This window comes from Sander lucioperca, chromosome 12, assembly GCF_008315115.2.
Source record: "Sander lucioperca isolate FBNREF2018 chromosome 12, SLUC_FBN_1.2, whole genome shotgun sequence".
In the NCBI taxonomy this organism is placed as follows: domain Eukaryota; kingdom Metazoa; phylum Chordata; class Actinopteri; order Perciformes; family Percidae; genus Sander; species Sander lucioperca.
The window spans coordinates 10,264,786-10,278,313 of NC_050184.1; the positions used below are offsets into that span (position 1 = coordinate 10,264,786).

A 13,528-nucleotide genomic window follows, 5' to 3' on the forward strand; every position below is an offset into this window, starting at 1 on the left:
GAGTTTTTCATGAATTTGAGCCTCCAGTGGAATTAATATTGAGCTGAACTGGGAATATTGTGAACTGTGGTTGTAGGAAAATATAGTTTTTTACAGTCTAACACGATAACTATGTGCAGCTGTAGAATTTTATGCTACATTTTTGAGTCTTGGTAAGTAACAAGTCTTGAATAAAAGCATTTGCTACATTTCATGTGTAGCTATTGGTTTCCATTCATTTTCATATTTTCATAATCCCTGGTATGGAAATTGAATTGTGTTTTGTACAGAAGGAGTTTGCTGTACCTGAAAGACCTGCAGCTGCTCCAGAGTGACCTCCTGACTCTGACCGTGTTCTCTGGGCAGATGGATGGCCTTCAGCACCAGGCCTGAGTCTGTAGAATTAAACCATTATTGTGAAACAACATACAACATACACATTGGGAGTAAAGATCCACTGCACACACTCTACCTGTGCCGATAAACAGGACGTCGTAGGTGCCGTCCACGGCCTCCACTCTGTCCACCAGCAGTTTGCTGAATTTGTAGTGAACACCAACTCTGACCAGGAGGGGGCGCTCTCCCAGCGGCAGCACGTTTTCCTAAAACAGTGTGACAGTTTAGGGTTGTCATTTTCAGATTCAGAAAACATTACATGTGAATGAACAATGCCATTTATTTTATTGTGTTTTTGTTAAATCATTTTTGTCAGTGTTGCGACTGGTGTCCCTTTGGTGAGGACTGTCGGCTGATTTAATATGTTAATCTTGCTTAAGAATTGGAATAAATAGAGTGCGCTTGACCCCTCTGTAAAATATTCCACCATCTAATTGAATGAGATTGGTGTAATTTAAAAAAAAAAGTGAAATATCAGCCGAACCTGCAGCAGTGGGTGAGTCCTGCTGAAAAAGATGACGTCGTCAGGATACTCTCTGGTCGAGCTGTAACTTCCATATGTGCTGCTGGGACACTGAGAGAGATAAATAAAGAAACAGAGAGAAAAAGAAAAGGATAAGAATGTTTGGAAGACACTGAGAAATATTTATTCAATACATGTGATGTAGTTCAACTTAAAAACAATTGCCTGAAGGAGTTTTGAGTAACTTACAGTTCCTGGTCGCGGGTAGGGCACCTTGCCTGTAAACTCTGCCCACTTATACAGAGGCCCCTCCTTATGAAGGAAGTTTCCCTTGAAAGCCCGAACCACATCCTCCATTCGATAAACGCACACTGCTGAACCATTCAGGATATCACTGCAGATAGACAAGAAAGAAAGGAGAACTGTCATTCATCAAAGTCAAACTCATATATAATCTTTCCATTTGTTATTCCTCCAGCATACATGAATAAACACATACACTGAGTATGTCTTTGATGAATTCACTTTGTGAGTTGCAATGGTCTTAAAGCAGCAAATTAAATAATGAAGTGATATACTGTATGTACTGTATGAAGAGCTGTGAGTCATTGTGGTTTTTCAGCTTGAACGCATCAATTCACTGAATGTGGTCCAACCCAAAGTCCAACTTGGATGAATGTGCTGCTTTCAGCACATCAGTCCCCACCCCAACACATCCCATCCACTGTGGCTAAGATCATGGTTAAGATTTTGGCTAAGTGTATCTGAATTACAGATTCCAGTTGAGTTTGACAAGCAGAGCCGCCCAGAAACAGAACAGATAGAAAAGCAGTGTGTGATATTTTAGGATGGTTTCCTTCAGCTCAGATGGCTGACACATCACAGTATGTTTAGTCTAATTTTCTCTGGAGGGAAGCTTCTTTTCTTCCCTTCTCAGAAAGGTCAGAGGTCTCTGTAGCTGGTATGGATTTTAGTTGCTCAATGGTACTTCAGAAAGGATAATAATAGTAATTTTAATTTAAGTGTAATTAATGGACCAGTTATGTATAGTATCTCAGATGAAATTCCCAAACAAACAAAAGAAGGGATGTATGACTGAATAAGTTAATAAATGAGCATAAATATGAATCAGTGAATGAAAAAAAACAAGCAAACCAACAAATTAATAAATACACGCTTCTCCAAAACAGCAATGTACAAAAAAAAAAAAATATATATGTTTTTTAAATATATATATATTTACAAAACATGCACCTTGTTCAATTGTATTTGTCTGTTCTGTATGTTCAAAAATATAAAACAATAAAAAGTTGATCTAAAAACAAAAAGGAGCACAAAACGGCTAAAACAACCACTGGATGGGAAAAGGGTATTTTACAATAACTTTGAATGCACCACGAGGCTGGCAAGGCGAGGCTGAGTCTGTGTTTTTCAGACAACGGCAGCTACAGATGTTAGAATCCTCTACAGTGAAATATAGTCACACTTTACACCGTTTAGCTGTCAGCATTTTAACCGTGTTTACTCCAGCTGTTAGCTAACAGTTGGTTAACGTTAGCTGCTGCTGAGTGTAGTGTGACTAGCGTCCAGTGCGGCAATGTTTCAGTTCCCTCTAACGTCCGTTTTCGGAGCATCAGAGAGAAGTGCAGACATTTAAGTGGCACCTAAATAAGGCACCGAAATCCGCGTTGCTATCCGGTCCGGTAGATAACGGTCGTTAAGGCACCGGTGCCGTATTAGCACCGAGTCAGCCCCCGAATTAAAAACTCTTCAGATCTACACGATTCACGTGGATGACATTTTCCCATTCAAAACGGCGATTTTCGTTTGCAGATATATACTACTCTTTGGCCGGCTCACAAGCCCAAACAAGTGTGTGTATATATATATATATATATATATATATATATATATATACATGTACATTACATGTAGATTGTCAATTAAAGTAAGTAATGATCCAATGAAAAACTAAATGATACAAGCAAATAACAGAGAACAGATCCACAGCCTAGACTCACTTGACTTCATCACAGGGGACAAAAACCTCTGTGTGTGCAATCATCAGTGAACCAGAAAGAGAAGTTTCCATTCAATGAATGATCTTTCTGCAGACTGCAGTTCTGTGGTCGGGACCCCACCCTGGGTGATGCTTTGGATTTCTGTCCGTTCCCCGCTGAGATTCCAGACACTTTCCAAAACCCAGAAACAGAGCAACTCCCTGCTGTAAAGCTCTGGCGTCCGCCTCAGAAACTGGGTTATTCTCAGAGCATGTGGTGCCGTCAGTAAATTTGGCGGAAATGAGACACTGCAGGCATTTTTACTTTGCTCACTCACTCATTTGTGCTGGCTTTTCCTCATTTTATATTCCCCCCTACTTTATTTCAGCCAGTGCCTATTTTTCAGTATAATTATCTGTTCACCTGTTATCTGTCTTTCAGTCTGAATGAGAGCCTCTCTTTTTGAGTACCAGACTTAATTTCGATTCATCTGTCTGTCTGCCTTCTGTCTTGCAGTTTTATATGTTTGTGTCAGTGCTCTGTCTCAAAGGAGACTCTGTTATGATGACTGTCTCTTAACAAGATGCGGGCAAATTACCATTTTGGAGATAGTAACAGAAAGCATATGGACTCCAATCAAACCCTTTTCAGTGCTGCTTCACATTTTCCATGTTTTGACATGGTTTTTAATAAAGTCTGTAGTTGCACAGGCTTTTGTTGTTCTGGTTTGACCATGCAAATTGTATTTTGCAATTTGTCTTCAAGTTTTTTCTCAAAATGTTCCTTTCTTGAAGTTCTTTTGCGGTCTCCTCAAGAAGAGATCTCAGTGAGAAACTCTGATTGAAAGGAAATTAAATGAATAACTCGCTGTTAAACAGTCAGAGCACTGATGATGATGTTGATATGATAATGAAGGCTCAAATGAGCTCCATTTCGTTAACACAAATTAATGTGTTTCATTAATGAGTCACAGTGGGACGGAAGACACTGCGGCCTGTGTCTATCAAGGTTCAAGTTCAAGGCTCCTTATTGTTCATGTGCACGACAATAACACATTGTATCTCACAGTATGTGACATCATCTCTGGGTCACACATTACAGTGTGTCGTCACATGTCACAGATTCTCTCTCGACTGCGTTATTGTCTTATCGAGAAGTTCTTTTTTCTAACTACTAACTTTTATAGCTACTGTAATTCTCCATATGGTAACATAGACCTGTTTCATGTAAAATAAAACAGGTTCGCTATTTTGTATACCAAATGGCATGTTTTAAATAGTCCTTTCATAGAGCAGTAGTATTATCCTAAAAAAATTCTCTGTTGTGGATTATAGAATAGGTGTCAGGTCAGTTGTGGGAAATCTTCTCCGCATGAATCATCACCAACTAAAATGTCACAATCACCTCCACTGTCAGCTGCAGTTTAATTCAAAGCATTTGTTTTTACCGGATAAGCGGACGAAGATGGATGGATGGATGGTTTTTAGCTAATAAAGTTCCTTTAAACTTCATTTACACAGCTACAGAGGCTAATGCTGCCACTTGGGGCCACAGAAGTGCAAAGTTGCCTAATGTAGCTTTAACCAAGAAGTTAGAGTTTCATCCCCCACGATTAATGTTTGATTTTAATTTTAAAAAAACTAGTTTTCCTTTGTTTGATTTTTGGCAATGAGTGTTTATTTTCAGGAAATCATATAGTATACATGTATCCCATTTACACCTGAGCCTTACATGAGGCCTCTGAGCTCAACTGGAGCTGTTGGGGGTTAAATGCCTTCTCTTCTCTTCTCTTCCACTCTTCTGAACTCTGGAGTTCTTTCTTTCACACACAAATAAGGGTTCTGCTGTCCTGCACTGTAGCACATATCAGCTGAGCCTAAATATATATGCAGGGGTTGTTAATCAATACCAATGACTCAATGGATTTTTCTTTCACTATAAACAATCTCTGTAGGAATGAAAACTCTCCACCCAGTGGAATTTGAAAACACTCACAGTGCCTCCCACCCACCATCATACTGGCACTTTCAACTCTTAAACAAGGGTGCACAGATTACTAATACCATTTAAAGTCACTGCAGTATATTCCCTTGTGTTCTGCCTTACAGAAGTACATACCTAGAGGTGGTAAACAGGCCGTAGATGAGAGGGTTCTTTTTGTCTTTCGCCTGGAGGATAAAGATGTCTTCTGGATTGAGGGAACAAGGAAAGGAGGGAGAGTTCAGGAAAAGGATACAAAGAAGCAAAACATTAGTTAAGCCAGAGTAAAATCATAACGGTGTCTGAACTACTGAAGACGTTTTGATGTTGATGTGTTGCACCTGCATGTGTGTGTGTGTGTGTGTGTGTGTGTGTGTGTGTGTGTGTGTGTGTGCGTGCGTGCGTGTGTGTGTGTGTGTGTGTGTGTGTGTGTGTGTGTGTGTGTGTGTGTGTGTGTGTGTGTGTGTGTGTGTGTGTGTGTGTGCATCTATCAGTCTGACTGTGTGACTAATATCGTCGGGCATGCTGGCAGCATGGCTGACTGGCTGCTTGTAATGAATCTGTAGCCATTAATAACCAGCCACAGTGGGAGAGCTGAACGCAGAGTCCGCCGCAGGAGAACTAAACCTGCTGTCATACACACACACTATTACCACGCCTCAGCCTTCACTCTCCATTTGTAACACAGACAATCACAGCATTTCATACATTTTTCTCACTCAGACTGCGGCCCCTCACACAGCGCAATCAGGTGGAGTGAGGATTTTTCACTCTCTCCATCTGTCTGTCTTTAGAACCTGATGTCTCAGACACCATTGGCATTATCGATTATTAAATGGTGCTCTAGCATTATTGCAATTCCAATAATTACCCTGATTGGATCCTTGGCAATGTTTATATTTATATATAACAAGATATATCATATATCAAATGTCTGATCTTGACAAATTTTAAAGAGAAGCTAAATCTTTGCGTTGCAACTTTGATGAGTGACACTAATTAAAGCTCTATGTACTAACTTGGCACAATAGCAACACTCAGGAAAAAAAAAAATGATTCACTATCAATTAGCTACAACACTGGAAAAAATTAATTCGCTATAAAAGATTAATCACACAAAGTTTAATTAAAGGTATCCTGCAGAGTTTTTGACCACGAGTGGCACTGTGGAATAATGCTTTCCTGAGTGTGTCCCCATTTTGTTTGTATCTTGTAAACATCAGCATCAATGCAAGTTCATCAATATTAAACATGTTATAATTCATTTTATACCATGGTCTGGGTGAATACTCGATTCTGATTGGCTGCAGGGTGTCCATAAAAAAATGAAATAGGACACCTACTAAAGGAGTTCCGGTGAAACTGTCTGTTTACTGTTCTAAATTAATGCGCTACATTAAATCAAAAAGGAAATGTGGATTTATTATTTCCAACTTGGCCTCTGAACACCACAGGATGGCGTTAAAACACACAGGCTGCAAGAAGTAAGTTATACTGCCCCTCTGGACTGACTTTGTTTCACAGCGAATAACGTTATCTCACATCCCGTTCACTGTTCAGGTCGCTGCTTCGTGCGCCGCTGCAGCCGACAGTAACGTTACACATCGCGGATCAAATTCTTCGTGAAAGTCGTTATATTGTTTTGGGGACAATGACATGGCTGGATAGCTAGCTTGTCTTGTTGTTGAACATACTGTCAAATTATTTTTACTGATTGCCAACTGTACACAATGTTATTGACTTTGGATCTTGCTAGCATAACGTTAGCTTTCTGGCTCGTAGCTAAACTGAAGGGTTCTATCCATAGATATAGAACTTGTTTTATATCTATGGTTCTATCAGCTGAGCGGACTATATAAATATCTCCGGTTGCTAAGGGAGGCAAATCGTATCTAAGGTCCTTCCTAATTCCTGAGGGAGTCTACAACGTTTGCATGGCATAAGAACCTGATGGATGGGAATGATTGTTCCAGGTATTAGTCAAACCGTCAGGCGTAACCAGGGAAATGGAGTTATTGTTTGGATAAACTTTAGATTTTGATTGTAAAACTAATTAAAATATGAACTAATGTTTTAAAAATATGTTATTTGGCAAGTGACCATGGTATAAGCGGGTTTTGCCCTTCGAGGTGTCCATTGTCAGGTATTAATGGACTTCGGCGGAGGCAACCGTTCACGGTTCACGCTTCGCCGTCGTCCATTAATACCTGACAATGGACACCTCGTCGGGCATTAACCCTTACTTGTTAGACATGTATAAAAACAATAAAAGAGGTGCCTGACAACACAATAATGTGTAACAAATAAAGCAAACTGCTGTTACACAAAATCCATATCCTGTAGATATGTTGCTTGCTCTTGGGGGAATTACTGGAATTGTTGGGTCTTTGTAAATTATAGAGTGTGGTCTAGACCTACTCTATCTGTAAAGTGTCTTGAGATAACTCTTGTTATGAATTGATACTATAAATAAAATTGAATTGAATTGAATTGAATTGTGATTTAAAAAAAAAAAAAAAAACAGATGGCAAATCAGGAAACCAAAAAAATACCTTTTAAAAGTCTCTCATTTACAAACTCGCTAACAAGCATGTATATGTAACTGCATATTTTTTTACAAGAAAACTCCACGGGGTGTGTGCAGTGTTTTTTTCTTTGAATTTGAAAAGCCCAAACTATTTTCCTTCCAGTTCAGTGAACACAAAGCCAGTCCATAAATCCAGTCATCCTCACGATACACACTGAGTGGTCAAATGGAGGCCATATAACCTTAGCACAGACACTACTGGTCCAACTCTGACAAATTGTGATGAATTTTGGATCTGCGTTCCTGTGTTTAAAAAACATTACACTGATCCATGGTCTTGAAAAGTTAATCACATTTTCAACATTTTTGCCCTCATATTTCTGGCGTTGCTCATCGTATAATTCAGTTGTCTGCTGTCACAGCACAGACAAGGCCTTGATTTCCACTGTTTTGCAGGTTTTGTTTTGTTTTGCACTTTTGTCTAACATAAGAGTTGGGAATGTTTTTATCATCATATCACAACGATGGAGAACAGAGCCTTTGTTTTCTGGGTGTCATACTGTGATAGTCTATAAATACATGACTTGACTCGGCTCTGAAGTTACAGTGGGACTAATAACTAAAAGTGTTTGCAACTCTATAAAAAGGTTTTTATAGAGTAGTCAGGGTGATGTTGAGATACAAAAAGCGTGGCAACCTTTGCAGTAATAAAGGATGAAAAAGGATGTTCAAAACAAGGTTTGGATGTGCTCGACATGTCTCTGCCTCTCCTCTTCTCTCTTCTCCTCTCCAAAGATGTGGCAGAGATGTTGTTGTGGTGACGGAGACAGCGAAGCGTATCACTGTCCCCACATTCCTGACATTACTGCTGCTTCAGATGGCCTCCATGGAACTACAGCCCTGCAGGAAGCCTAATCGCATCACACACACACACACACACACACACACACACACACACACACACACACACACACACACACCTGCCACACACAGTAAAGGAGTCGGGAGCATATACACATCAAACAAAGAGAAATGAAAGCATGTATGGCAACATGCATGCACCCACACACACCAAACTGCAGGGACCAAAGCACAGTCAAACACACGCTGATACTGTACGTATAGACACGCATACCATCAGTAGGCCCCTTAGGGAGAGGCAGAGAGGAATATGGGTAGTCTGCAGCCTGCAGCGTACACATTGCTCACTCCATCCCTTATTTAATGTATCACTCCTTCACTGTTAAGTTTTCTTTAGCTCATGTGTGCTGTTATCTCTCTCTTTACTTTCCTTCCAACTTTCCCCAACCTCCTCTTCTCCTCCTCTTTTTACATTTCTAGCTAGTTTTTTTTCCTGCTCGCATCTCCCTCTTCAACTCCTTTCATTAATCAAAACCTTTTATCATCTCTCCATTTTCTTTTTTCTCTCCTTCTACTTGTCTTAAAGTACTTTTTTTATGGCAGTTTTGCTTTATTACTCCAGATGATATATATGCTCTTTGGTGAATGCTTTCATCCAAAGCACCTCAATGTTTTTTTCAAGGAAGGGATGAGCCAGACTCAAAGGGAGGGCATCGGAAGATATACATCTAAACCTGCAGAGCTGAGTTTTAAAGCCACACAGCCAGCCTGGTGGAAGCCATTTCTGTCTCCCTTTAAACCTGGTGGGAACATGTTTACCGGGTGATCGGAATGGGATAAAAAAAAAAAAAACGGATAAAATCCATTTGTACGTGCACCCAAATATGCACTCAAACTCTAATCATCCAAATCACATCTACAGAGGTGGTCAGAGCCATATTTGGCAACATTTACAATAAAGTGGTGACGCAGTTTGTCTGCACGACACATGTTTGAGTTGTGGAATGGTCAATAAACCTTCATGTGCAGAGGTGAAGAACAAGGAAACAAGAAAAAAAGATGCAGCCAGTTTAGAGAGATACAGTAAACAGGGACCTAAGCTCCCATAAGTATGACAGATGTGTTTACTTTCAAAGTAAAAGAACATTAATATCCCAGAAGTGTATTACAGCCATGTGAGTCCTGATGACACGTAGGTTAGGTTGGGCTGGACGTGGTTGAGGAGTGAAGTGAGTTTTTTGTTGGTGTTAAATGTCTAGGTTATACATTACATAATGTTTAGCAGATGCCCTTATGCAGAGCAACATACAACAAGACAAAACTATCAAATAAAACCCTTCCAGTAATTGCTAAAGTAACTTTAGCATGAATAAGACCATTTAATGGATTCTCCAGAACAGGCCTTTTTTTTGAAGTACACAAAAGTTAGTCACAGTATACAGAAATGAATATTTTCCCTAAATGGTTGAGTTGAGAAGCCTTGAGAAGTAGAATCACAATTTTTTTTTCTTTTTTAGCTGTGCAATTGTAAACAGAACAATGCAGAATAACAACACGGCAGGCTATAAACTTTTACAAACCAAGTCTTTCAAAACCACTTAAATACAAAACCAGAGAGAGGTGGAAACAGAGGGCAGCGGAAAACTGAAAACAGCGACTGGTTTCTGTTTGCTGCTCTTGTGCTGACTGTTACCGAAGTCTGCTAAACTACTTTTGAACCTGATGTGTACGACATCCCCTACTCTCTCCCAGTGATAAGGTTTATAAAAACAAAAAAATATCTATAGATAAGATAAAGCATGAAGCACAAGCATATGAAAGAATAAAATATTGAACCAACACCAGAATATAGTATAATAATACAAGCATGTACTAAGCATGGTGCTGCTTTGAGCTAAATGCTAATGTCGGCATGCTTACCTGCTCACAATGACAATGCTGATGTTCAGCAGGTACATTGTCGCCCTCCATCTTAGTTCAGCGTGTTAGCATGCTAACATTTGCTAATTTGCACTAAAAATGAACTGAAGCTGACAGGAACATCATTCGTTTTTTTATCATGGACAAAGTGACATTTTGACCTGTTAGTAGTGCTAGGCAAAGAGTTAAGGGATCACCAACGTGACTACAATGTCCTCCTAAGGGGGACATTAATGTCTGCAGCAAATGTCATGTCAATCCATTTAATAGTTGTTGAGAAATTTCAGTCTGGAACAAAGTGGACCAACTGGCTGATTGACAGACCAACATTGCCATGCATGCCTCCAGCATGGCTAAAAATACTCCAAAAACAAAGTAAAAAGCTGTAATCATTCGCTGGCAAGGGAAAGCGAAATCTCAATTTACTGTGTATAACGAGATGTTTTAAAGCCAGGTAGAAAGGAGGCCACACAGCGTGTGAATGTAAACATGCTCATTTCAATATTGAAAAGTGCTGCGTAAACTTAACACGAACTTCGGTAAAGCCTGGAGGGAAAAACTGAATCCCTGACTTTGGCTTGAAAGTTAGTCAATGTATCTTTCTTCTCTTCTGCACCTCACTGTGCATTGAGCTTCAAATGAAAACAAAGTTAAACTTTGGAAGAAGCAGCCAGAACATTTTTCTTTTTCAGACTTTGAAGAAGACGTCTCAGTTATTTACAGCTCAGCTCGGTAACAAATTCACTCTTATCTCTCTGTGACAACAGTTTAAATCATACCTGATTTAGTGCCGTTTCACCTTGCTTCTACATCTACCGTTAAGTTTGATTTATTAAACTGTGGGGATATTAATGTCGTTAATCTTTAATGGGGGGAGGGAAAGCAAAACAAGCACACATTCATCACAAACACTGAGTGCAGGAAATATGAGGCCAATCTGCTTGTCTGCAAAGTTATCTGACCAGGTGAGTCTAGGTGAACGTTTGATCATTTTTCAAGTTGAAGCAGGAAGGCGTGCAGATTCTAAGTTATAAAATATGTGAAACAATTCATCTGAATCATGTTGCGGTTGCAGGAAACATCTTCATGCCTTCTTTTTTTCTCTCTCCTCTGATCTTTTTAACCACATTTCGTTTCTCTTTCACGCTCAGACAGCTGAATCTTCTTCTCGCCTTTTCTTTCTGCCTCTTTATCTTTTCATCAGGTGATTATCCCTCATCACTTTCCGCTCAAATCCACCTGGACTTCCCAGGATGCCTCTGGGTGTTTCTCATTCCCTTTTTTTCTCACTTTAGCCGCCCCTCCCAGTCTCCATCCCTCCCTCCCGCTATCTCTCCATCCCTCCATCTCCCCATCCATCTGTCTGTCTGGCCTATTTTCTCCGGAGGATTGTTTTTGAGTCTTTTCTCTAAACAAAAAGCAGCCGTGTTCCCCTGAGGGAAGATAGTCTTGTCTAGCCTGTAGACCTGCAGCCTCTGCCTCGATCTTCCTCCTCCTCCTCCTAATTGTCTGGCCATAGCCCCCCAGGCGCACACCCCTATCCTCCTCATTTCTCTGCTGTTCCCTCTTTCCCTCCCTCCCTGCCCAGCTACCCTGAATGCCAACATCCACCCTTTGTCATCTTTCTGACCACCCTGTCTTTATTTCCTCCTCGCCATCTTACAGTAATTTGTCAATAATAGCCCTGCCTCCATCTTGTCTGTTTCTTTAACCCCCCTCGGCTATTGGCCCTATTCCTTCTGCCACTGCACCTTTTTTCTCTGTGACACATTTCTCACCCTCCAGCCACTGCTGTTATCCCCATCCTGATGTCTCTCTCAATTTTAACATGTATGTCCAGACTGAGATATCCATTTGGAAGATGCCTACTCTTCCAATGTGGCAATGAAGGACATTTTCACTGGCAAATGGTATTGTCTGGATACATTTTGTCTCAAAAAATGCTTTTTTGTTTCAGGATAAAATTGATTGTATTGTTCAGAGTTATTGACCAGCAAATCAAAATGAGATAATCACCATATTATGTATCAATTTGGAGGCAACTTTCAATGTTATGGTGTTCATTAAAGAATGCTCACTCCAAGAACATTAAAAAAACATCAATATGGCACTTGGCTAAACCAATCATTTACATTAAGTAGGCTATGACTTTTAAAAAGTCTCATAATCTGCTTCACATTGTAAAGTGTGTCAAAATCTATAACTCCTGCCAACTGCATCTCCTAAAGAAACGCTACATCTCCTCCTTGTTGTTTTTTCCTCCCTCCCCTCCCTCCCTCACCTCTGCTCCATCCTTCCCTATTAACCCCATTCCCCTCCTTCCCTCCTGTCTCCCTCCCACCGGCCCCTAACACCCTTTTAGCTTCACTTCACCTCACTCACCCCTCCATGTCCTTTCAGGAAAAATGCCTTTTGTCTGGGCTGTAGTATGTCCTGCTACATAAATATCACCTTCCCTTCTCTCTGATTCTTCCCTCTGGTTTTGTCCTTCTCCTCCTCTTCTGGACACTTTAGAGAGATGTAAGAAATAAGATCTGCCAACGATCAGTGAGGACCCTTTTTTACATTCAAAACGTACTTAGGTCATGCCCTCTCATCCGAATTTCTGCACTTATTAGCCATCCGATTCCTCTCTATATAGTTAAAATGTGACTTCCCTTATGTCACTTTCAAGCCACCGTAGCTCAAGGGGAATAGGAAACTGGTGGCAGAGGGAAGGCTGTACCAGAGTGAAGGCAAGATCTGCCCGTGCTACTGCAATATCCACTTTAGAAGTATTAAATAACCTTTAAACACAGCCACATCTGAAATGTTCTCTTCATTTTTACTTTTTTGTTTCTTCCCGAGGATCAATATCCTTCTTTAGGACAGAGCTCCTCCCCCCCGTCCTTTCTTCATCATCCACTTTCTTTACTTTTCCTACCCTGAAGCCAAATGTATTTCAACCCTCTTCCTAATCAGCTATTCCTTCTTTCTCTCTCTCTCTCTCTCTCTCTCTCTCTCTCTCTCTCTCTCTCTCTCTCTCGCCCCCTCCACCTTCTCTTTCACAGTGTTAGAGCAGTAACTCCTGTTCTACTCCTCATCTTCTTTCCTCTGCCTCTATTTTCCTCATCTCCTCCTCCTCTCTGGTCAACACATTGTGCTATAACCTCTACCCTCTTACTTGTCCTACTTCATCTTTTCTCTCTCACCCTCTTTCTAAGCCCTCCTCTTCTTCTGGCCAGCAGCTCCCCTGCTCCCTCCTCTCCCTCTCTATCTTTCTCCTCTGTTTCTCCTCCTGATAAACTGGGCTTCCATTCAAGTATTTTCACACAAGCTATGATGGAGTAAAAAGGCTGAATGGAGGTGTCAAAACATGATTAATTTTCTTCAATATCACAAAACATGTTTTCATACTCACTT

At 40.4% G+C, this 13,528-nt stretch overlaps 1 protein-coding gene across 2 annotated transcripts in view; it reads right to left on the reverse strand.

The window, feature by feature from the left end:
* Positions 1 to 13,528, reverse strand: part of sema3h (sema domain, immunoglobulin domain (Ig), short basic domain, secreted, (semaphorin) 3H) — a 61,666-nt gene that overhangs the window by 7,492 nt on the left and 40,646 nt on the right. For both annotated transcript variants that reach the window (XM_031286505.2, XM_031286504.2), the window contains exons 9-13: positions 4,957 to 5,026; positions 1,088 to 1,232; positions 860 to 949; positions 452 to 581; positions 286 to 374 (exon numbers count right to left, since the gene is read on the reverse strand). In XM_031286505.2, the coding sequence (XP_031142365.1) occupies positions 286 to 374; positions 452 to 581; positions 860 to 949; positions 1,088 to 1,232; positions 4,957 to 5,026 (524 nt within the window). The remainder of the gene's footprint in view (positions 1 to 285; positions 375 to 451; positions 582 to 859; positions 950 to 1,087; positions 1,233 to 4,956; positions 5,027 to 13,528) is intronic.